At 44.4% G+C, this 24,659-nt stretch overlaps 1 protein-coding gene across 3 annotated transcripts in view; it reads right to left on the bottom strand.

Annotated features, from left to right (window-relative positions):
• nrp1a (neuropilin 1a) overlaps positions 1-24,659 on the bottom strand; it is a 70,788-nt gene that overhangs the window by 13,038 nt on the left and 33,091 nt on the right. For all 3 annotated transcript variants that reach the window (XM_080050348.1, XM_080050346.1, XM_080050347.1), the window contains 4 exons: positions 21,711-21,866; positions 18,582-18,748; positions 6,893-7,048; positions 4,286-4,430 (listed from right to left, as the gene is read on the bottom strand). In XM_080050348.1, coding sequence (XP_079906474.1) covers positions 4,286-4,430; positions 6,893-7,048; positions 18,582-18,748; positions 21,711-21,866 — 624 coding nt within the window. The remainder of the gene's footprint in view (positions 1-4,285; positions 4,431-6,892; positions 7,049-18,581; positions 18,749-21,710; positions 21,867-24,659) is intronic.

Genomic DNA, 24,659 nt, shown 5'->3' on the forward strand with positions numbered 1-24,659 from the left:
TTTTCAACACCTTGTCTTTTTCCGTGTTTTGAACCTTTCTTCTTCTTCTCCTCCTATTCCTCCACTCTGATCTCAGTCTTTCCTATCTCTGCAGGTTTAACCATCTTTTAGATCAATCCCATTCAAAGCTCTTTTCTTAGATTTTTTTTTTTTAGATGCCATCTGCCTGTATCAATTGCTGAGCAGTATAACAACCTGTCGCTGCCACTTGGAAGCATTTGCCAATTTGAAACTGGATTATTTTAATCTTTCCAAATCCTAATCCAAAAATGTATAAAATCTAAAAATGCTCTGTTGCAAGTTATTGTATTGACATCACCCTCCACTCAAAAATACAAAACAAAATATGGACTATATTCTATTAGACTCTTGCATTGAATTGGTATCTATCACTCTATAAGAATGTCAGACTGTTTTGATGGTAGCGGCACAATATAATTTTAGGGTGTCAGTTGTCCCACTGTGAATTGTATCCGGATATATTTTTCTATCATTGACTTTCCTTTTAAAAATGATCCCAACGGCCGAAGAGATACAGTACGTATAATAATAATAATTCGTATTTGTGATGATTTTAATAGTTCAAGCAGTCTGTAAACCTTTATCATAACTCGTCACTAACTTTTGCAGGTAAAAGGTTGATCGTATCATTTGAAATCTAGCTCAAAAACACAGTGTCAATACATATTCTACAGTTCTGAAACGCCTCAGGGAGAAGAATCGACAGACATCGGTGCCATTATCTTTCTTCTTACCTTCACAAACTTCTGATATACAGTATGATATACAGAAGCTGAGGAAAGTTTCTCTGTGTTGTCACCAATAGAAGTGTGACCTTTAGCAGCTCCTATTAGGGATTAATCTTCATGTCTGTCTCTTCCTAACCTTCTCCCAACACTTAATCCCAAATAACTGAGTCAGGGACCCGTGGTAGGCAATAACATATTTACTATCTGGCTCTCGGGGATGGATAACTCTGGACATTATTACATTTTCCGTGTCTGTACGAGACAAAGTGTGCACTGTACCGCTTCATGACTCCATAGTAAAGCTGCATGTGGGAAAAAATGTGAGAAAGAACTTGGAGAACAAGGCCTCATTCAGACATGCCTTTCTCGCTCTGGTTATCTAAGGCACTCCTATGTGGACCCGTGAGACCATATCTCTGGTCCTGCATTGTGGGGAGAATGTGGAGCTCAAAGCAACACACGCTGGCATTCGCAACTGAATTTCAGCGTTCCTCTACTGTCTTTCTTTAGTCTTCGGCCAAGATCTGTTTAAAATTGATCACAGGAACTGGCCTTCTGGAAGAGCACGGACTTTGAAGTGGGAAGATGTGAGAGAAAGGTACATGTGTGTGTGTGTGTGTGTGTGTGTGTGTGTGTGTGTGTGTGTGTGATGGAGAGTGTATACTTTGTGTGAGTGTATGTGTGTGTGTGTGTCCGATCTGAGTTTTAGACTCTTTGGTGAACTCCCCAGGCTCATCTGGAAATCTAAATCGACTTCAGCTGCGATCACAGAAGCTTTTTTTTTTGGGGGGACTGGCACGCACGCAAACGACACACCCAGAGCAGCAAACATGTGTGGGTGTGTGTTTGTGTGATTGTGTGTCTGTACGTGTGTAGATGGCGATACATGGTCACATTGAGGGTTTTGGGTGGAGCTTCAGCGGTTCATCAGAGATATTTATAAAAGCCATGGCATATTTACTAACAACAGGGCGGTGGATCTTTTTCTTATTAATGAGTAGCTGTATTGAGAGGGGCCACGCGACCAGCATGATTTAGGCGAAAGAAAAACCCATCTTGCAACATTTTGGAGTGTAAGTCCTATAATGTGATGCCTGAATTATGGCCTAGACATCTAAAGTGTGTGTGTAGGGGGGCACATTTGGATTTAGGGATGCTAATATGGCAGCAATTTTACAGGAAAAGCACAATAAAAAGATATATAGATATATATATAATTCAACCAAACCTTCCCAGAAAAGTGTTGGTATCAGGGAGAGTTTATGCACAGCCCTCACAGTTTGTGTCCCTCTGGCTAGCTACACCGCGGAGCTGGCAGTGTCTACAGTGAACCCAGGGGTGCTGCTGACGTTCCTTCACTGAGGCCCTGCAGGGACCAGGGATCACTGTGATGTGTTTACACTGTGTGCAGCGGTCTGTTCATGTGCCCGTCACACACACACACACACACACGCCCCAGCTGTAACCCAGCATGTACTTAACGTGCTATAACATGAACAACACACATGTGTAATGCATAATTGCATAATTCCACACAAACACGCAGAGCACTCAGGCACTCTTTGCATATGAACACCTTAAGATCACTATAACTAATCCTGACGTAGCGTTAATCCAAGGCTAAAGGCAAGACATTTTTTTTTTCTTTTTCAAGCACTGGTAAAGTTTCAGATTTTTGGCTAATTTGCTTCCAGGTTCTTTCTTACTAGTTTTATTAAAAGGTCAGAAATATATATTTAGGTGTTCATTTGACTAAACCTTGTGTGTTTGCGTCTGTTTATTTCTCCTATACGACCATCTTTAATGGCGATTATCACATTTTTTCCCCTCAATAAACTATACCAACAATCTCAATGTCTAAAGCACTTACATCAACTAAAATTTCCCTAATCATTCCAAGCACTATTCTGAAGGTTATTGCAGAAGAATATGTTGTCAATTGTCTGATTTATGTTACATTGTGTTCTTAAAAACATGCAGAGATGCATTTTAAGGCCTGCACATATCATATTTAGATTTATAAAATGAAAAAAGAGCTTTATCCAATATCTGTTGTGTAAAAACTTTGGACACACATATGTTGTAATGAATGAAATAAAGACGGCTGACTTTGGAAGATACACTCCCTATCCGAGAACACAACAGACAGGCCCAGCGCTAATTAAAATTCAAAACACGTGCTCGAGAACCCACCGAGATGCAGACAGATGTGCTAAAAACCATATGAAAGCCAGCCACAAACATACACCCGCCACTCATTAAAATATCATCTGCAAAAAGGCTAAAGATGAGGGGGGAGCTCTGCCAAAATCAAAGCTGGGTAAGTGGAGGACAGAGCGTGGCTAAAGAGGAGGCTGAGACCTGATCACAGGGAGGGATGGGACCAGATAGAAGCCACCTCACTTCCCTCTCCCTCTGCCTGCCAGCTGTTGGCTCCATCCATATTGAATGAGGAACATCTAAACATGGGGTGACATAAATAGGTAATCCTCATTCTTCATGGGCCACTCCTCTATTATGCAGCAGCTTGCTCTAGCCTTCGAGTAGGACATAAGAAAAGTGTTTGTGCAACTGGGGCCAGGGTGGAGAAATGTGTGATATAACTTTATAGACTAAATTGTCCTCAAGGGGACATTTTCTTCACAGCACAGTACAGTTAATGGACAGCACGCAAACAGATAATGACAGAGGAACAAACACAACACAATAACATGCAGACAGAATATATAGACAGAGTGAGACGGGAGTGATTTTATCTTGGCCTTTTGTTTAGTGCTGCTATGGCTGCAGGCACCAGGCTTTTACCATAGCCAGCCCTCCTGCACAACAGAGACCTGTACCTGCATCCAGAGGGCATAATGGTGAAGTGGCAGTTGAGTGGTTGTGTGTTGTCCTGTGCTATTGTAAATGCCATGTGTGAGATGGCCTGGAGATTGAGTTCTGACAGTGTGGGTGTGGGGAGACCCATTCATTTAGCAGCTATGTTTGTGACACGCGTGAGTTTGACCCGGTAATTGACAGAAAGCATGTTAAAGAAGCAGGTGGAACAGTAGAGCAGGATGGGCTGGACAATACTCTGATTTAACAGCAGGGGGAGATGTGTGGGGGGGGGGGGGCAACATGGAGTCCTAAGAGTTATACACTCTTTGATGGCTCCTTTTCTGAATGTCCTTTGTGTGTTGATCGAAAGTGAGTTTATTGTCTAGTGTGAGTCCGAGGTATATGAAGCTGTCAACTGTTTCATCTGTGTGTGTGTGTGTGTGTTGCAACGAGATAAGAGCTAAACCAACATGTGGACATGTACAGAAATACTGAACATTGTCACTGGGATCATCCGATTATTGCATTTGAAAAATGTGCTGTTTTTAATTAGAATATAACTGCTATAAATATGAGTTGATTATTTTCAGTGGCAGCTGTGAACAAAACCCAACATAGATGTGTGTGTGTGTGTGTGTGTGTGTGTGTGTGTGTGTGTGTGTGTGTGTGTGTGTGTGTGTGTGTGTGTGTGGAGCGGTGAGATGAGCGGTACCAACCTGAAGTCTTACATCCGTACACCTCAAAGCGCAGCGCAATGCCAGTTTCCCAGGTAACGGGCCGGATCCGGATGAAGCGTGTCAGCGTGGGCTTGGGCAGCATCGTCTTGGCAACGTCCGTTGGGTTGGTGTTGCCTTGGAAAACCTGTTGGAGTCAGAATGAAGGAACATTATTGACAGAACATGTTGAAATGCAGTAGTGTATACTTGTCAGAGACCTACAGCTGTGTTGAATAAAGAAGTACAGAGCCAAGGCTATACGGGAAAGATTTAAGATTCAGAGAGATTCAAGAAAGAGTCAGAACGCGTGTTGTAAAAATCAGCTTTTGTCAATATCTCCTCACGATCTGATACCTGCACATACTGTGTACAGCCCAGGCTCTGTAAACAGGCATGTTGCTAGCTATGGTGACCCCCCTTTATTTACATACCTTTTGTTTGCATACCAGTTTACAAGGCCTAGGATGTGCAATAAGAATGGATTTCTTTTCAGCACACACACACAGAGTAGGGACAGGTAGCATACCCTGAAAAAATATTCACTGACATTCAACAACATTCTGCAGAATTGCTTCCTCCACCTTTAGGATGCCGCAGGTTTTTTGTGGAATCCGGCGGGAGCTGAGTTATTGGCATGTGGCTGTGAAACCTGAGGCGGTATGTGTAACACTGACCAGATTGGCTCAAGATGGCCCTTTTCTCTCCTCCAGTTCCCCACCCCGGGTGGAGTTTTTTTTTACTGCAGTGTCTTGTTTAAAAGGTCAGAGATGTCACTTTTTCTCCCCTGGGGTCAGTTGACAGTTTACTAGCAGTGAAACGGAGAGAGGAGGCCGGCCACCCAGGAAAACAACAACTCCCCTCAGTCCATCACAGTTCATTCCGGGGTAATTGAATTACACCGGTGACCATGTGACCCCCTGACCTCACTGACAGAGTAGCTACGGGGCAGAGAGGAAGCCAGCTGAGATGAGCGTGGCATATGGATATAGAGAGAAAGACAGACAGAAAGATAACAGTCGGTAAAACACAACAACAATGGCCGACCCATTAATCCATACAGCTTGCCTCTCCTCTGCCACCCATGTCCCTTAGCAATACCTGTCATCTGCGTCACTAAGGGACTCGGAGCAACAGATTCATCCACTCTCATAAATGTCACAGTGTCCTCTCTCCTCCACTTGCTGGAACCGTAAAGTGGCTTTTTCCAGAGCTGTGTGCTAAGACGCCAAACTGCAGCCTCAGCATGTATCAAAAGCACTTTAGAGTGCGGAAAAACAACGTCCTGCTTCACCATGGCCCCTTTAAAGGAATAGTTCAAACATTTTTTTTTATTTTTAGCTTGTTGCCACAAGTTCAAGACAAGGAGACAGAAACCATCCCTTTAATGATGCCTGCATTTTTGAAGGAGACATGGACAAAGGTCGCTCATCGCTAACAAGCTTATCACACATACTGCTAGACAATGGGAAGTATTAGCATGCCTCCGCTGACTGTCAGAATTTAAAACTTAACATCACTAAACTTAACAACATCATTAAACATGTTGAACTTTTTGTAAGCTCAAGCTTTACAGAGGGGACTTGGGTACTTTGGAGAGACCATAAAATAATCAGGCCCGGGGGGTGGTGGGTGGGGGGGGGGCATGTGTGTATTTACACTGCAGCACAAAGATGCTTGTTTGAATGGTCCGTTGCTGTTGAGAACCCATTTTTTTTTGGTTCCACTTGTGGCTTTCGAAGTCTTTCACTCAAAAAACGCCTTGCGGTATTGACATGACACACACAGATCTGTGTGAACCCTCCGGACACACACAGTGGAGGCTGTGTGTGTTGGCCTCCAGATGGACAAAACCTGCTCTGTTTGACCAGGCTGATCAGCAATCGATGGCCACAGCCTGTGGCGCTCTGGGTCACGCATGGCATCCCTCTCCGACCCACCTCAGCCAGCTGCTCAAACATGACAGCCTCTCCTGTTTCACTCTAGCCCTTTCCCCTTTAAAACCGCTTGTTTACCGAGGCCTTTGTCATCTCTGTGTCTTCTGAGACAAGTCAACGGGTGACTGACATAAAACAGAGAGGCTACATTCCATACATAATCCTCCCCATTACTGCAGTGCTGTGTTAGCAAGCATCACAGTCGGCGCTATGAATACCATTCACTATAGGGTAAATATATTAGTATATATAGAGGAGGAAAGACTATAATTGCACTCTGACGGAGCCTCAAGTACATATAGCTGGGTATTCCCCTTTTGTTTAGCTCAAAGGCAACTTGAAGCAGACCATAATTCAAATCATCTGGCTGCTTTGCTAAAACGGGACATTCCGAGTGCAATAGTGGTGTAGCATTGGCTTCTAAGACACAGTCAATGGTTAGGCAGATGCTACATGTATAAATATGTAGAAAATGTATCATAGCAAATTTTTTTTCAGATATTTTCCTTATACTTTAGAGCCTAGAGAAGACTAGGAAGATTACTATTTGTCACTATTTGTGATATTGGGCTATACAAATAAAACTGATTTGATTAGATTAGAAGACGTCATTAGACCACTGTTACTGATAAAGCTTTGATTACACAAAACGCCGAGGCCTGAAGTGTCCTACCTTCTGTTTGGAGCCTTCCTTCAGGGTGATCCAGTCCTCTCCGTTGGAGCTGACGTCCACCTTGTAAGACTTGACAAAGTAAACCTTGTGGGTCTCCTGGGAGATGGCGCCCTGCATGCCAATGGCTGAGACGAAGCGCAAGAAGCCAAGGTCCACCTGCAAGAGGGACAACAGGAGAGAAGAAGACAACTTAGAGACAAAGCTATTTGGAATGATTAATCATGAGAGAAAATCCAACCGTGGGAAATGGCTGATCAACTGGAGCAGATAAAGTAGAACATATAGTACCCTCTGCCTGTTCAAATGCATGAATATTTTGTCACCGAAAAAGGCTTTTAATGCAAGGTCTGCATTAATAATGCACTGACAAGCCGCAGAGTTAAAAATATAACCCCCACTGTCAGAATCACCGCTGGCTACAGTCTCATCAGCTGCTACCTGGAATTTAATAAACAGCAATGAAAGTGTATTCACATTAATGAAAGGGGACTGTGCGTGACAACTTCATTTCCTGAGATGGGAGACAAGAGCTTATTGGATGAAAAGTGAATGTTGAATAGAGCGGGGATCTGCTGCAATCACATTATCAAAGCCGGCCGAGAGGAAAGAGAAAGTCAGATTGAATATCAAATATTGTGCCTTTAGAAAAAAAATATGCAAGGCCTTTATAAAGTAATCATGAACTGCCGCACATCACCGGAGGGACCATTATATTTTCACGAGGAAGAAAGCCAGAGGCGAAGGGGTCAGGGACGCAACGTGAGTGGGTGTCTGGCTGTATGTCTGTTCTATACTCACATTTATACATGTGTGTGTGTGTGTGTGTGTGTGTGTGTGTGTGTGTGTGTGTGTGTGTGTGTGTGTAGTACATTAAGAGCTGATGCTGGGCAGAGAAAGTCACTGGTTTGCATCAGACGTGGTAGAGTGGTAAAGGATTGCCATGTGTGTCTGCCAACCGTCATGCCTGTTTACAATCATAAACCGTCCACTGCCAAGCAAAGGAAAGCTCAGTCCTCTACTGTATGTGTCAACCTACTGTCGGTAGCCTACTTCACTGCGACTATAGGGTGCTGAGGTCAGCTCGTGCTATTTCGGAGACCAAGACAGAATTTCTCAGCCACCAGTGCTAACAAATGGGCTTCCTTTGACCTCTGTGATGGCTGCTTAACCCCACCGTACCACCCCTCCATCCATATCAGGAGGAGAAGAGTGGAGTAGTTGCAGTGTGAAACAGAAAGGCCTTTAAAAGGAAAGCAAACTTTTCGGTGCGCTTCACTTTTTTTAAGCTAGCGATAACGCCGCCTCTGGCAGGGTGAGCTGACGTTAATAAGGAGTAATGGTGTTGCGTGCTGAAGCCGCTAAAAATGCAGGAAGCCGGGGCGTTGGCGGAGCAGGTTTCTCCAGATTGTGCCCAGACACTGGGCCCTTTGAAGTTGACGTGAGATGGGGCTCAGCTCTGATGCATGGAGACTATAGAGTCTTGAGTAGATTACTGAATCCACGCGGAGGAAATCAACTTTGCACACGCGTGAAAGGGTTTGCGAGGATAAAAAAAGACGACAAACGTAAAAATGCTTTGGTTTGAGAGTAAGCAGACAGACAGAAAAGGATCTATGTGGAGCTCAGGCATGTTAAAAGCATATACAGTTTAGGAGCCAGTTAGCTTTGTCTGCCAGCCCTATATACAGCGCGCTGCCACACTTAATGACTCGGAGGAAAGGAACATCTGCATGCCACAGAACGCTAGGCCATTCCCTGCTCCACAAACGCACTTCCAGAAGTTAAAAAGACATAAACAGATGGGAGCAATAAATGGGGTTCCACCATGCTATTCTCTCTCTCTCTCTTTCTCTCGTGGCTTCTTAAAAAGGATTTGGATGGATGGAGACTAACAAAAAAATACAGTCACACACGCAGACAGAATACTTTTGTTCCTGTCCGCGAGCTCAAGGGGCTTATACAGTAAGTCCCAGATTTTCTTTTTGTGCCCACAAATAGAGACAAAATCAAATCCCCTCCGCTTCAGACGGTTCCCATTTAATAACGCGGGAGCTGAATTCCTTTCTGATGGAGTAAGAAAAAGGCCCACATGTGCCAGCGCTGGATGGGGATAGGCATAGTGGAGGCCTGTGCCTGCTTATAGCCTATGTTATAGTATAGCCCAGGCAGGTCTTTAACATATGTGCTCAAAGGGCCATAACTGATTAATTTCCAACCTGGACCAATGGTAAAGTGGCTTATTGAAAAGATGCACGTACAAAAAAGAAAAAAAGTCTAATAGGAAGACTTGGCCTCGGGATGTTATTTTCCTGAAAGGATCTCATTAGGTGTAATGGAGAAGAAGAGCCCCCGGGAATGAAGGGAGCTAATTGGGAACCCTGATGGGTGCTCAGACTCCAAACCTGAGTAGAGTGCTGAAATATGCCTGCTTTCTGAAGAGGGCTGGACTGATCTATTGCTTCTAATGAATATTCTCGGGCCAACTGGAAAGTTATTTTTTTTTTGTTAAAAATGTGTGTTTTTGATGCGAAGGGTAGCAATCTCTTTAGGGGTTTCTCCGCCAAAGGGTGTGGCAAAACGCTCGGTTTTTAAAAAAAAGAAGCTGAACATTCTTTCATTGCTCTGTGGTTAATGGTTTATGGGTCACACAAACCATATATGAGCGAGGAGTTCTGAAAAAGTTCTTGAAAAAGTTCTTGGCACAAGTGCTGAAGTATATATGCGACTAGAGTCCAAAAATCCGGGTAAGCCTGTGACGGATTGTGACAGGGGGGAACATGATGAAAGAGGTGGTGGAGGGATGGAAAGGGGAAAAGATGAAGGGAATAGCAGAGAGGAGAGAAGGTCAGGAGCTGCTGACAGTGATGCCTTGGTAGATGTGAAGGGCTATAGAAGCATCGGGGTCTCTCTGGTGAAGACAGACTAGATCAATTTCACAGACACTGGCTGATAAGAAGGCCTGGGTAATGAGCACAGCATTAGTTATTAATGGCTGCTTGTTGGAGGCAGAGTCTGCCTGCGCAAGCAAATCTGAGTTGCATGGGTCAGATGGATTAGACGGGCTTGCCAGGACACTTGGATGTAAAAGCACGGTCCGTCCCAGACCACAGAGACCACAGTGAAAACAAACAGGCCCACATAATGATTACTGGAGGGACTCCTTTTAGCCCCCGAGCCAGGAACAGTACTAACTGACCTACATAAACAAACCATTCACCAACATTTATGCCTCGTTTCCACCGAGCAGTACCGTTTGCTTTTGGTACAGTATGGCATTTGTTTCCACTGCAGAGATAATGTAGGCAGGGTATGGGATATGCCGGATGCAGATAGCCATTCATTCATAGATACAAATTTGATAAAGAGGAAAACACAACACAATGAACAGAGAGTTGTATGTCGATATGTTTCTCAAAACACAAGATTCTTCATCCTTGCCAAGGAGATTACCCATGCCGGGCTATCTTAAAATGACAATTCCAATCAACAGACTGCAGTGTGTAGCTCCACCCTTTTGAGAACCTTTAGGACCACTTGGTACCTCAACCAAAGGGGTAAGGCATGGTACTGCTTATTTTGGTACCCTTCCCAACTTTTATCAGTGGAAATGCAAATAATTGCGTGCTGTACCTTACAAAACCCGAACTGTACCGCTCAGTGGAAACCAGAGGCTTTAGAAATCCCAAGCAGTGCACAACGGATCCTGCAGTAAATACATCACTCCCGGGTGATATACTATTTGTCATGGGGCCCTGAAAGGCTGAATCATGCCTAATGGGTGATGTAATCGCTGCGCTGAAAGGTGTAAATGATGACTCCTTATCTAGCATCTGTAGGGATGTGTGTGCTGCGCTTTGAGACTTGGCTGATCTGACAGAATGAAACGTTTTCAATATTCGCCATATTGTTATTTCTCCTACAAAAGTGCGTGTTTGGACTGACGCCAGCCTCTATAGACAAATGACACAAGACATTCTGTTCTGGGCATGCTGGTGCACAGTAACTCATATCTGGAGACACACATGCACACACAGACACACACACACACACACACACAGACACACACACACACACACACACACACACACACACACACACACACTGAGTCATAAATGTGCCAGGCAGTGTAAGAAATCACCCAGACTTCTCAGGATCTTTCCATATAGAGTGGCTGACATGTTGGGCAGGACTCCAACATGTCCTACTCGCCTCCCAGGAGGCAAAACATGTTTGACTGTTTTGGGGTGTGCTCTAATACCTTCCTGTTGTGAGGCAAACCGATGACTCAAATCCACTTTGCCTATAACAACAGCCAGCGTACAAGGCTCCTATCATATCGCACACTGATGAAACCAGAAGGGCAGAAAAAGAATTAAGTCGTGCTCGGGCTTGTAACATTATCCGCTTAAAGACTGGTGCCCATGCAATTAGATGTAACACAGTGAAATCCACAACCTTCATTTGAGTGAGGTGTTTGTGTGCATGTGTGAGCGTGGGAACAAATGCCGGGGAATGACAGACAGACACTGTATTTATGTGTGTTTATGTGTGTTTGTACAAGTTTTGAGGAGATAATTTCCCAATTATCCCTCAACAGCATGCAGTGGTAGCAGTGGGCGTAATCGTTAGGTCTATCCGATAGTGAGTGCATTGTCTCTCGCGCTGTGTGTGACTCAGATGGGCAAGCAAGGCCACATGATATGTATTTGAGGGCTAAAGCCTAGTCATTGTTTGTGTGGGTGCAGTGAGGAGACAGGCGCTTTATAAAGGGCCAGGGAGAGGGCTCCAGAAACAGCACAAGCTCAAAAAGCGTTATCTCTGGCTGCTTGCTTGATTGGCTTATAATTGAGTTGCCAAGAAAGTTGCATGCTGCAATCCGTGCTCTGGGAGAAGTTTACTGAATACTTTTATTTTAATCCATTTCTCTGCTTCCCCCTCCTCCAAAAAAGGAGTGTGTGTGTGTGTGTGTGTGTGTGTGTGTGTGTGTGTGTGTGTGGGTGTGTGTGTGTGTGTGTGTGGTCTGCTGATGGAATAACAGAGGCCTCTGGGGGAATGATTTTATGAGTTTTGTCTCACCAAAAACAACAACAAGAGAAATGCCAAGGGTGGGAAAGGGAAAGGGAGCGCTCTCTTCTGTGTTTCGGAAGTCAAAGAGTGGGACCCCCGTATGGAAAACAACCTCTGGGGAATGCTTTATGGATCTCAAAAGAACGGTAGAGTACGTAGAAAGATAAAGCCTGGTATCATTTGGGGTGGCCATCAAGTAGCTGCAGAGCCTCTGGTAATTGTTCTTTTGTGCAGAATAATCTTCGAGTGGTAATTTTTATAAAACTGACTTTTTAAACTGACTCATTTTACATTTACATGCAAACCGCTACTTTACAATGCAGCTAAAGAGATGTGTTTCTATGTAAAACAGATGCATTATCTCTTCACAAGCTTACAGCAATCTGTTTCACTCATTTCAGCCACAGTAGATGTGGGTAGCCTTTTGGAGTGGAGGTCCATTACCTGCTGCAAAGTGTAATTAATTCCCCATTTGGTGTAAATTGCATTACTCAACATGCTGCAGGACCTATGAGCTCCACTCACGACCTTTCCATTCATCACAATATCTCACCTGCCGGAATTACAGGTTATTTTTAGAACCCCCCCGACACCTCTTTGGTGGCACTGAATTATGCATGTCTTTCCCAGGCACCGATCATCTGTTCTTTTCCCCTGACAAAGAAGGATGAGCAGGTGTGAAACTATACAACTATGATAAAATAAAAAAAGCCTGTCTGCTTTTGTTGTGTGTGTGACGTGTACCTGTCCTGTGTTTAAAGGTGTCTCACTGGGAATAATTATAAAACTAATTATTTACTGATGTGGTACAGGATAAAACAAGTGAACAACATGATGTGGGGTGAATGAAAGTAGTAACGTGTGTTCAAATGTAAGACAACAAGACAGAAAAATTAGGACAGAAACTAACAGGAAGTCATGGTACAATTTCATATTATATATTGACGGTGTGGAAAGGCACCGTGTGTGTGAGTATGCTTGTCTGTTTGTGTGTGTTCTTGTTTCTTTGTCTGTCTGGGTTATCGTGTTTTTTTATTATATATGTAAAGCCCAAAAGCATGGTTTGAAAGTAACAGGGAATTGGTACAAGTTCAAATAAATATATATTTTAGATGAGAGTATAAGATATAGTTAAAATATAATTCACATTAAAATAGATAAATAGGAAAATAAATACCCCCCCCCCAACCTCCAAATTCAGTTTATTTAAGGCAGGGATCCCCCCCCCCCCCCCCCGTCCCCCGTCCCCTAGACCCAGGGGAATTTTAACAGTCAGGTTTTAAGGCTTCCTTCCTTCTGAATCCTCCTTATAAGACTGTGCCACCAGGGTCATACTCATCCTTGAATCCAACATGACTAACACACTGAGTCATGATTATACAACTAAGAAACAGTGATCAGGAAGGAAGAGAGGGTGACCCCGAGCTATGTCACGTCTGCAACCTGCGTGATGGTCCTACTGGTAGATATGCAGCTGCAGATGACACCACACCACACTAAAGCGCTCTGAGGCATTTCCCCTCTCCTAAAGTGCAGACAGTTAAAAAATGACACTGATTACGAGCCGAGCCTGTAGGTTTTTTTTTTTGTCTCTGGGATCTTACGCAGCACACTGTTTCACTTCATTACATCATGCCATCCCTCATGTTTTCGATTTTCTAGTCCCCACTTCTTCTTTTTGGCTACTCCTCCGCTCGAGTGTTGGGTCTATCCTCTCGCAAATTGATTTTCCAATTGAGAGCGAGGGCACAGACAGCTTCCATTGTTTCCATTTGTACGACACGACCATGATCTCACCGGCACGCATGCCAGCCTCAGCTCTCTGTCTCTCTCTCTCTCTCTCTGTCTGTCTGTCTGTCTCTCTCTCTCTCTCTCTGTCTCTCTCTCTGTCTGTCTGTCTGTCTGTCTGTCTGTCTGTCTGTCTGTCTGTCTGTCTGTCTGTCTGTCTGTCTGTCTGTCTGTCTGTCTGTCTGTCTGTCTGTCTGTCTGTCTGTCTGTCTGTCTGTCTCTCTCTCTCTCTCTTTGTCTCTCTCTCTCTCTCTCTAGTCTTCACTGAACCAAGAAGCTGCTGTTAATTACAAGACCGTATTCTAATTGCTCATCGCTCCAAACCGGCCGTACTATAAGCCCTGGACGGGGACAGAAGTGAGGACAGAGATGACGGTGGAAATTGTTTTGAAGGGGGGGGTGTGAAGCAACTTTTTCTGCAACTCGTTGACCTGGCGTAATTGAAAACACAGTTGGATGGGAGGTAGAAAAAAAAGAGGGATATGGAAGAGGTGGTTTAGCGTGCTGACGTTATATAGCCTCTGCATTGGGAGCTGTGGTGGCACCCGGAGAGCGCTTGTCATCAAGGGAGCATGCAATTAGTGGGCCTTTCGGTTGGGAGTTGGTCAGGTGGCCTCCAGCTCAAAACCTGTTGCCTTTTTTTTCTAAGTGACTCGAGTTGCACAGTGCTGTTTGCTTTGCACTATTATGTTTTTTCATCTCTCACGTAAACTACGTACGTTGTCCGTGTGTAAATGGACGACTTTACCTTGGGATTAGGAGGCTATCGCTAATGCTAGAAGTAAAATAGTCAACACACACTGATAGGCCTTTTAATGTGTAGCGCTTCTATCCATCAGACAAGCAAGATTAAAGCTTTTCCTAGGATAACAAAGAGTAAATAGGGACTCATTATCCCTTTCTTATGATTTAACAATGTAGGTTATCAGATAGCAGATAGAGCCTGATACATGCACAAATGCAGACCAAGCAATCAGGGATAATGCATCCTGGCAAGAAGATTGAAGATAATGGCAGGAGAGCTTAAATTATAGATATGGAGAGCAACATCGACTCAAGCATAAAAGAATAAATAACCCTAGTGTATGGGATAACGTGTATAGTGTATATTGCCATTATGAGATGTTCAATAAAGATGCTTTCAGGTATTGACAGTTGGGCTCCCTCCAAGACAGTGTAAATTATTCATGCCTTGTGATGTGCGATCAATGGCAGCTACTGTCTGACAGAGGTTCTGTCTTTCATTGCATAACTCAGACGATGAGGTGGTATTTGCCAAAGATGTTCCACATTATGTCAGCTTTTGAAGGAACTCTCCTTGTCATGGTGCCCGAATGATGATGACACACCGATCTGAAAACACGTGCCTTCCCATAGAGGGGAAGAGTGTGTTGATGCAGGTATTGCCTCGCTAATGGTGTGCGTCAATCCCATTTCCTTGTGGGACTATAGTCAAAGAGTTGATTAAGCGAGGATCCCAAGCTGAGTAGTCCACGGGCGTGCACCTATTCATTTGTCGCAGCAACCCTCTGCCAGGACCCCCGCTGTTCATTCTCTTAAGCTTCAGAGAAAACCATTGCTCACGCGGGCAGATAATATGCAGAAATTCTCCCTCTACCTTGATGTAGATCTTTAGCCCTGCATTTTCAAGAGGCAGGAGAAGAAGGGAATAAAAAGAGGAGTGAAAAGGGAACAGATATGAAAGGAACAAGAAGGGAAAATTGAACCGAAGGCCCGCTCTGAAAGGATTATGGCCTCTTTCCTTGGTACATCTTCAAGCCACAAACCCCCTCAAAGGACATGTGTCCGTCTCTGTGTACACCAAAGGGGCTTATTAATGGCCTGGCTAACCCAGCACTCATGCTGGGGCCACACTACACCAATCTAATTACCCGGAGAGAGGAGCACACAGACTCTTAGCATCTTGCCCTCCTCTTTCCCCCATGCATCAGAATGAGGCAGAATTAAAATGGATGACGAATCCGCAATGCGTTGGGCAGAAAAAAAACTGAAAATGCCCAGGAATCAAAAGGCCGCCTGTCATGAATAATACAAACTTTGTGCCTCGAACCGGAGTCAGGAGATGATAATGAAATAAATAATGAATTGATTACTATGCATATGACGGCGCACTGAGATGATACGTACGTGCCGCGAGGGCGCCCAAGCTGGTTTCAGCACCATGGACCCGGCTTAATGAAAGAGGAATCCTACTCTTTTTTTTAATACCACTTGTGATAATTGGGCTTCTGCTCAGAGCGCTCGGTTCAAGTGCGACGCGCTCCCCTTCCAAAACATAAATTATGTGGCAACCCTAGACTTGGCTCTTTTGCTGCGTTTGAAAAACTAGAAAATGAGAAGAGCAGCAGTCAGTGTTTTGATCTGATTAGTATTGGGGAATCAGCATGCCCATTAGAGCACATCGCCTTTAAAAATCCAGATTTTTAACTGACAAATCAAATCCTCACTGTGATCAATACTATCGCAGTGGTGCTGGTCTTGAGTGGCAACAAATCATTGTGATCACTTGTTATTTCCACTGAACAAAAAGGACAGCTTGGTTGGAGTAGCGTTTAAAGCCTCTGGAGACCTGCTCTAAAATAGTGAAAAATCAATATATCAAAGTTTGGAGTCTCAAAAATCTTAAAAAAAAAAAATCTGATTGAAAATGAATGTTAAATATTAAAAAAAACTTAAAAAACAGTCATTGTTTTTATAGAACGTTCAGGGAGATGAACTGCTGTGATTGGTTCAAAATACTTATTGTGTCATAAGAACCATAGGATATCCCGCCTCATCTACAACCACATTTCGGTAAAAGGTTATCAAACTTAAATGACAAGATCTTTCATTTGGATTGATGAATAAGCCTAACTCTTTTCAGATGCTTTACTAACATCATGCAACTAACTCCCCAAATTACACAGCGAGAAGGATTTTGTGGATGTGGGTTAACAGGGGCATTAAGTCTATGTTGTGATCATTAACACACATATCTGACCATGGACAATGGACTTTCCTTTCAGAAAGAGGAATAACTAAAGTGCACCAGAGCGTCCGACTGCTAGAGGAAGTGTTGAGGGAGGCCATGTTTCCTCCTGGTCCACTCAGCTGCAAGCTGGGTAACTCTACAGGACACCACCAGACCCTTCTACTCCCCGACAGAGCCAAGGACGCTCATATGGAAACATGCAAGAAGCCTGCACACACACACACACACACACACACACACACACACACACACACACACACATGCATGCCCGAGCGCTGATTAAATTAGTCTGAAGGAGCGACGGGGGCCCTCAGGACAATATTTTCATTGCAATAATAAAGGAAAAGCTTGCTTATGGCCCTCCCCAAGCAAATATTTGGCTTTAGGTCAGCTCTATTATTCATCCCCTGAGGGAAAAATGCGGGGGCCAAAATGTTTCAGCAATGGAGCAGAGACTGTAGAAAAAACAGGAAAAACAGTCTGGGCCTTTTACAAGGCCTGGAGGCTTTTAAGTTACTAACTCAAACATGCTCTAAAAGGCATGTAGGTAGTGTGGCGCTGCGGCTGTGTCACTGGTGTGGTTGTGTTTGTGCTGTGAGTGGACTTGGGATGTATGACTTATCCCCATCTAGGGACGGAAGAACTAGATCCCCAATCTTTCCACATAAAGTTCCCCTGGTGGGTGATGATTGCTGCCTGCAGATAAGCTGACAGAAAAAATATGACAGAGCCTGCTGTGTGTTTCAGAGAGAGAGAGAGAGAGAGAGAGAGAGAGAGAGAGAGAGAGAGAGAGAGAGAGAGAGAGAGAGAGAGAGAGAGAGAGAGAGTGTGTGTGTGTGTGTGTGTGAGAGGCCTGGACTAAATCCATGCATCCCCCCCCCCAGAGGGCGGCCACTGTTATCAGGGAAAGAGGAAAGTGATCAGGTAGGAAGGGGAGACAAAGGGAGATGGAAGATGCAGACAGATAGGTAGACTGTGACAGAGGGAGTGGACACTTGGGGCAATTTCTGTAACGTGTGGACCTAGCCACCCAGAGGTCCACGAAGACAACTGACATTCATCATCTGAATTGTTTTTGTCTCGCGAAAAGAGTTGTGGAGAAAAGTGCACCCCAAGAGACTGAAGGACAAACACAGAAAGCTCCCACTGAGCTCAAGCTGCCGGGAGTCGCTTCCAATACCGAATACCCTCTCAGACTGTGACTCACCTCCAACAACATACTGTACTCCGCCACTTGTTCTATAAAGCAATGCTTTACTTTCCTCTACTCTTTCTCAGTCACTGAAAGCTTTGAAGCAAGTACCTGTGATGTGTATGAAACTAACAACTGGGGGTGACCCTGACTAGTAAAAATGTGGTATCGAAACAATGATCATTCTATTCCAGCTATATATGAGGGTTCTGAATATCTGATCTGACACGGTATGGCTTGATTTCTCCCAATCAATCATGACACATTGCCTATATTGTGGTATTAATATCAGCCTATTATACTGTTAATACACATTTGAAAAGTAAATCATGAGCTTTAAATCAATCTGCTTATTTTCTGATAACGGTAAGTTGCGTAATAATTATGTTGAGTAATAATTATGCCAAGAAGAAGATAAACTGTAATTTATTTTTTCAGCCCTGTTGTCTGGTGTGGAAAAAAATGGAAGCCAATGTCTCAAACGAGAATATTGACCAATGAGCAGGAAAAAGAAAACGATTAGACGATTGGTTGACTATAGGCAATATTCTAGCAATCACATTAGACTATGTTGACTATTAGTCGGGACACCTCTACTAACTACACTCCTAAAAAAGCAATCATTCTCTGGCTATGAAGCAATGCAGTACCTGTATCCACTCCTTGTTGGAGTCCTCTGCTGGTGTCCATGCATTTTCATAGTAGTTGAGTCTGGAACGCTCTTGAGACCAACTGGGGTTGTACTGGGTTGAAGCCATGATTTGGTCCGACGTTATCTCTCCCGATTCCATCCCCAAAGGATCGCTGCAGTCAAAGTCTGAGTGGGGGAGGAAAAGGACAGTTAGAAGATGTTTAGTTGAATTCCCACCAGAATGTACCCAGCATGTGCTTTGAGTGTCCCCCAGAATCAGAGCTTGTCTCTGGGGAGGGGGGGGGGGGTGGGGGGGTGGACACCACACGACAGGCACTCAGCGCTGCCGGCCGGAAAAAGAACAGCACATCAGGGACGCCTCGGCAAATCCTTTCTGTTTCCCTCTCTTTAGTTTTTAATGGAAGCGGGATGGAAGTGTTCTGCATTAGGAAATAAAAATGTTCTCATAAAACATTTATGTGTGGGAGCTAAGTTTGCACTGGTATTAGGCGTTAAAGTGACTTTCACTGCAGTTATTTCTTCCACTGACTGGGTCCGTTTCCCTCACCTCCCTGTGGGCGTTTTTCTTTTTTTTTCTTTACACACACACAGCCACTATTTTCCCCAAACTTGGTCTCTTGGGGGAGTTTAGGTGAACTATGTATCTGTATTTCAGGGCCATATATCACACTCAATGGCCCAACCACCCATGGTAGGAGGGGGGCTTCCCTTGTTTGTGTTGACATGGGGGCATCCGTTTGGAGGAATTCTGTGCTCCGTTAAAGACATATATAGCTGGGTCAGCTTTGGTTCGACCTCCTCAACCCTCTGGAGGTCAGGCATGCTGATGCCATATAGTGGACAGAGCGGCAGCAACGGTCAAAACGAACAACGTGACCTTTCAATCTGGTCAGGAGTCATACAATAGAACTACAACAACACAATGGTATGTGAAGACAAACTTTGACACATCCATGAAGACCATTATTCTTTCTAATTGATTTTTTGTTACTCATTCTTGTGTTTGATGGTGTGGTTGGTCATAAAACAACTCAAAAGTTTTTAAAATGTTTAACCCCCACGGCCACAACACTGCTCTTCTAAACTTAAAGCTATAGCAGTACTGACATACAAATGTGCTCTACTGCCCAAAAATGCAGTCATGTGTTTGTGTAGTACACGGATAAACACAACCTCGGAGGGCACAGGATGAGGAGCAGTGTGGAACTGCTATATGGCTGCTGCCTACGAGCTAACACAGATGGTCTCTCCATCTGCCGCACTGCCAACACACCTCAGTCACTGGGTCAGCGGGTGTGCTTGTGCTTTTTTGCCTTGTTTCCACCGAGGAGCACAGTTCAGTACGGCACAGTTTGGTACATACTGTAACTGTGATCAGATATACAGTCGGTCTATCTCTCGCATTCTGTTGACCAAACAACGGACTGCAGTGTGTAGCTCTAACCTTTTGGGACCCTTTAGGACGGTTCTTGTACCTCAACGAAAGGGGGACAAAAATAGGTACCGCACGTTTTGCTTTTTTTAGTACCCTTCCCCACTTTTCAGAGTGGAAACGCTAATATATGTGTGCCGTACCAAACCAAACCACACCGCTCAGTGGAAACAAGGCTTCACAGTGTCAATGCGTGGTTGCATATGTATGTGCTTACGCACACTAGTGTGTCTGGGTCACAACATGAGGCTGAGAAAACTGTCTCGCACCTCTCCACACTCATCGCCAGCTGTCTTTGGGAGAACTGCCTGTTCTTGTCAAACTTTGTACTCACACCCAGATTAGCTAGATTACTGTCTTATGGTAAACAAAATAACACAAAGTGGCTTTGTTTGCTGCCAAGGACATTATCTGATAATGTGGATTACCGAGTAAAGCAGGGGCTGATAGCCAGATAAAACAGTGAGGGTGGATGAATGGAGAGTGTTTGGCCAGAATTAGAGCAAAAGAAACAGGGTAGGAAGAAAAGAAAAGGCCTCCTTTCAACACCTTATCACCTCGTATCAGTAGCTTTCAGCTAGAGTGCACCCTCCCCCATGCAGAAGCCAGAACATCCACCGTGTATTATGCATGAAGGGATTATGAATGATTCAAGTGCTACAGGTCTGGAGAAGCACAGGCAAAGTTAGGAAATTATTTCTTTCTTTCTTGGATAAGTCTGGTTTAGTGATGTAAGACCGAGCAACTCCTGATTTCCTCCTGATCACCGGACAGATATTTCACCATGGTGAATGTGAAAGGTTGATTAGCATAATCAGATTTTAGAAGTGTGATAAAAGCCACTCAAGTAACCCACTGGAAACTAAGGAAAAATTACTTCACCATCCATAGCTGTGCTCATTACTCTAATGGGGGGTCGTTGTGTTTTTTTATGTGTGTTTGTGTGTGTGTGTGTGTTTTTGTGTGTGTGTGTGTGTGTGTGTACTCAATGTCGTCTTCCCTTCGAGCAAGACAAATTCCTTTTTTGAAGAAGATTACTGGATTTGTCGAACATGATCCATCACGTTTGCCGCTCAGAGAGTGACTGCGTGTGTGTTTGGGGTGGTCGCTAGCCTCTGGACAGATTTATGACTTCTACCAGGCGCTCGCCTTGCTTAATGAAATGTTTAGTAAAATGGGGTCAGGGGGTCGAGCCCTGTGATGAGGATGCCTCATGTAGAACAGCCTTAGGGGTGAGTGTGAGTGTGTGGTTACTGGTGAAGGAGAAGTTGCCTTTTGGAGCCTTGTCTGGGTCCTATACGGTGTGAAAACATCTTGTAAAAAAAACCCTAGGAGACGGAGCCGTACATTGTAACACATTCACCAGAAGCAGAGACAGTAAAGCTGGGGGTGTTTATTTTAATAACTGCTAAAGCTCTGTTAAATGTGTGGTAATGTGTCACAATAGGACCTCGTGTGGCTTTAGTTGCACACAACATCTGTTTCTTGCTGTTTGTAATATTCCTCCCGAGGGGTAACTTTATTGCTGTATAATTCTAACGCTATACCACCCAGTTTCCCATCCTGTTCAAATGTTCTCGCACAAAGAGAAAAGCCCTTTGGATTGTAATTTGCACTTGATTCGTACCTTAATATACAAATGTTTAGCCTCTTTTTCTTTTGGCTAAATCTCCCTTTGCCTTGCTGCAATCTTACCCTCAGGAACGGTCCTCTCGATGACGGTGAAGTTGGCCGAGAAGCCCTCCTTAGCGATGGCGCTGTCGGTGTTGATGGTCAGGGCCAGGATGCCCGTGTAGGAGATGATCCGGCCCGGTGTGTTCTGCCCACAGTACCTCCCGATGTATGGACCCACTGGAGGCAAACACACAAGCGAGAAAGGGGAGAGAAAAGCACACGCATTGTTACTTGGGTTGTTACACTCATGGGTGAACTCAAAGATTTGTTTATTTGCCTCAGCCAATGTCACACATGGGTTTTAACTACCAAACTTCCCCCCTGTGGAGGTGTGAGAACTAGTGTGTCAGTGAGGTATGGCACCGGCTGCATTCTTTTTTTTTGTTCCCCACGCCATAAAAAAAAAACGCTTGAGAAACAAAACAAACGGCAACATTCCATGCTTGCTTGCCGGTGGGACAGAAAAAGAGCGAAGAGAGGAAGAGGGAGCAGTGGTGTGGGCAGGTCACCGGCTCTGTTTATTGACTGGCTGTAAATTCCTCAGTGCACTCGTCTTCCCAAGGAGACTAAACACGTGAAAGGCTGGGTCGCGACGATAGGCAAGCATTAAAAGACACAGAGCAATAAAAGCGTGAGAGGGACGTGTTCCACTGAGCAGAATGGGGAAGAGAGAAAAAGCTGCTTTTCCACCAGGAGAACCAGGAACCTTTAGTTCTGGCTTCTCCATTGAACTAAAAGCTTCATGTGAACCTTTGGAGAGTACCACCCCTCGAGAAGGAACAAGGTATATTTTGGCCTTGGTTCCTCCAAAGGTTCCTAGTTCCTGGGAAAAGTTCCTGCCGTTTTGAAAAGTGTCTTAAGAGGTAGAGAAACATGGGCTAGAGAGATGGGGTCACGATGGGGAGATCAAAACAGCACAATGACCTTGCCCCATGTTCCTGATGTGTGCTCTGATCCATGCTCATTCACAAGTGTGTGTTCCTGTTAGTATGTAGGGCACCTGCAGCTTATCTGTGATTAGTAATGCTGTGGTCAGCGGTGAGTGACAGTCTGGCCTCCTGTCATCCAGAACATGCCTCTTCCAGCCCGGTGCCGACATGAAAGGCAAAAAGGGGCCAGACCACAGGGACTTAGTGGGGCAGAGGTGTGATGGCTCAGATGAATCTTCCTATGCCAGGCGGCCTTGTGAATGTGCTTGAGAATATACGTGTGCTTTTAAACCTGCTGAGGTCAAGGCTGAACAAAAAAGAAAAAGCCATCTACCGGATTATCTGCATGGCTACCCAGCGCTATGAAATTTTAAAGAACCTCACTGTGAAGCCTGCCTCCCGCCCACCTCTCCTGTCCACAGGGACTAGGGACCAGGGAGTGGAGGTCCTTAGTCCGTGGCGAGCTGGGCTTTGAGGGTTGGAGGGACAGGGAGGTGTGATTCCCCACGGTGCCTAACAGAGGCCTGTGTTTGTCCAGACAGATCCAACCTTTAGCAGACCCCCAGTGGGTTAGCATGCCTCTAGCCTTCCGCGCTAATGCACTATCGATCCACTAGTCACCACAGGAGCCGCTTGGCAAAAGCCAACACACCCCTTCCTCTCAGAGCTTATTTTCATACACGCCTGTCTGTCACACACAACAACACTTGTAGGGTGTGATGCCAAATCAGTCCAGAGTGGTAATGTCCAGTGTCTGCCGCAAATAGGCTCACTGTTGGACAAAAAAGATTATTCTGTACCTTTTTCTTATTCGTTTTTTGTCATGCTCTGAGCGGGAGGAAAGGAGAGAACTCTGAATTTGAATAAGTAGGAAGTAGCACTCCAGACTCCGGAGGTCCCTATTCTGTTCAAATATGTATTAAAAGGTGATAATAATGTGACATACATATTCTCAGCTCTCCTTTGCAGGTCCTGATTAGTCAACACAAATCTTAGCATACGAATGGGTTATGGAAATACTTTGTGGAATGAAAGGTCCGCACTGTTCACATCTACAAAGATATGAGCTCAGAGAATATTGAACTTTGAGTGAACTCACTCGGAAAGCAGACGGGATTTACATTTCAACCTTATTACTCGGGATGCCATAGCAGAGCAAACTGATGCCACTGATGGGTGGAATTCTACTAGATCCAATCCTTTCAACTTTTCAGCCACTGACGGCCGGGGTGAGAGAAGCTTTCATCTCTCCGTGTTGGAATAGCAAGAAGAAGAAAAACTTAAAAAAAACTCTGAGAGGTTTGATTTTTGCAGGTTGAGTTCAAAGCTCCATCTCGGTACCATGGAAGCATTGCTTTGAACACTGCTCACCCTCTCGCGCTGTCTCTGACCTCCTGATTTTTTTTAAAGAGTGATTTGAAAGTGCTATTTTAAAGGCAAATCTTCTTATCTTTTATCTGAATCAATGTAAAGTGCTGCCACCTTGGTTGTAACCCTACAAACGGGAGACACTTGCTCTTATCAAGACCCAGCTGCTTCGGCTCATATTTAACAAGAGCTTTTTTTTTTTTCACTGGTCTAGTGGGAAACACAAGGAAGCTACTGAAGGAAATTCCTCTGAGTCATTTCCGACAAGATCAAAATGTGTTTTCTGTGTGTGTCAGAGTGCAGGGGGGATGCAACAAGCTTGATTGTTACAGCCGAGGTGCAACCTTGAAATTCCAAATGTACAGGCACTAACATATCCTCCGGCACAATGCAGCCTGCAACAGAATAAAAAAGGAAGGGATGCAGGCTTCTATAATCAGGAAGTGTTTTGCATATAGCGATGATTAAGTGTTAGGGTGAAATCAGTTAACCCACTGGCCTGGATAAAGCCCTTATCATGTTAACAGAATCACTCTTGTGTGTGCGTTTGAAGAGACGCATCTACACTTCATACCAGTGATATGTTCTGGTAGTTTTGTACAATTAAACATCAAACCCTAGTCACACGTATGAAGAGAAAACTAGATTATGATTCTAATAGAGAAGCTCAAAA

This window comes from Ammodytes marinus (genome assembly GCF_949987685.1).
Source record: "Ammodytes marinus genome assembly, chromosome: 21".
Taxonomy (NCBI): domain Eukaryota; kingdom Metazoa; phylum Chordata; class Actinopteri; order Uranoscopiformes; family Ammodytidae; genus Ammodytes; species Ammodytes marinus.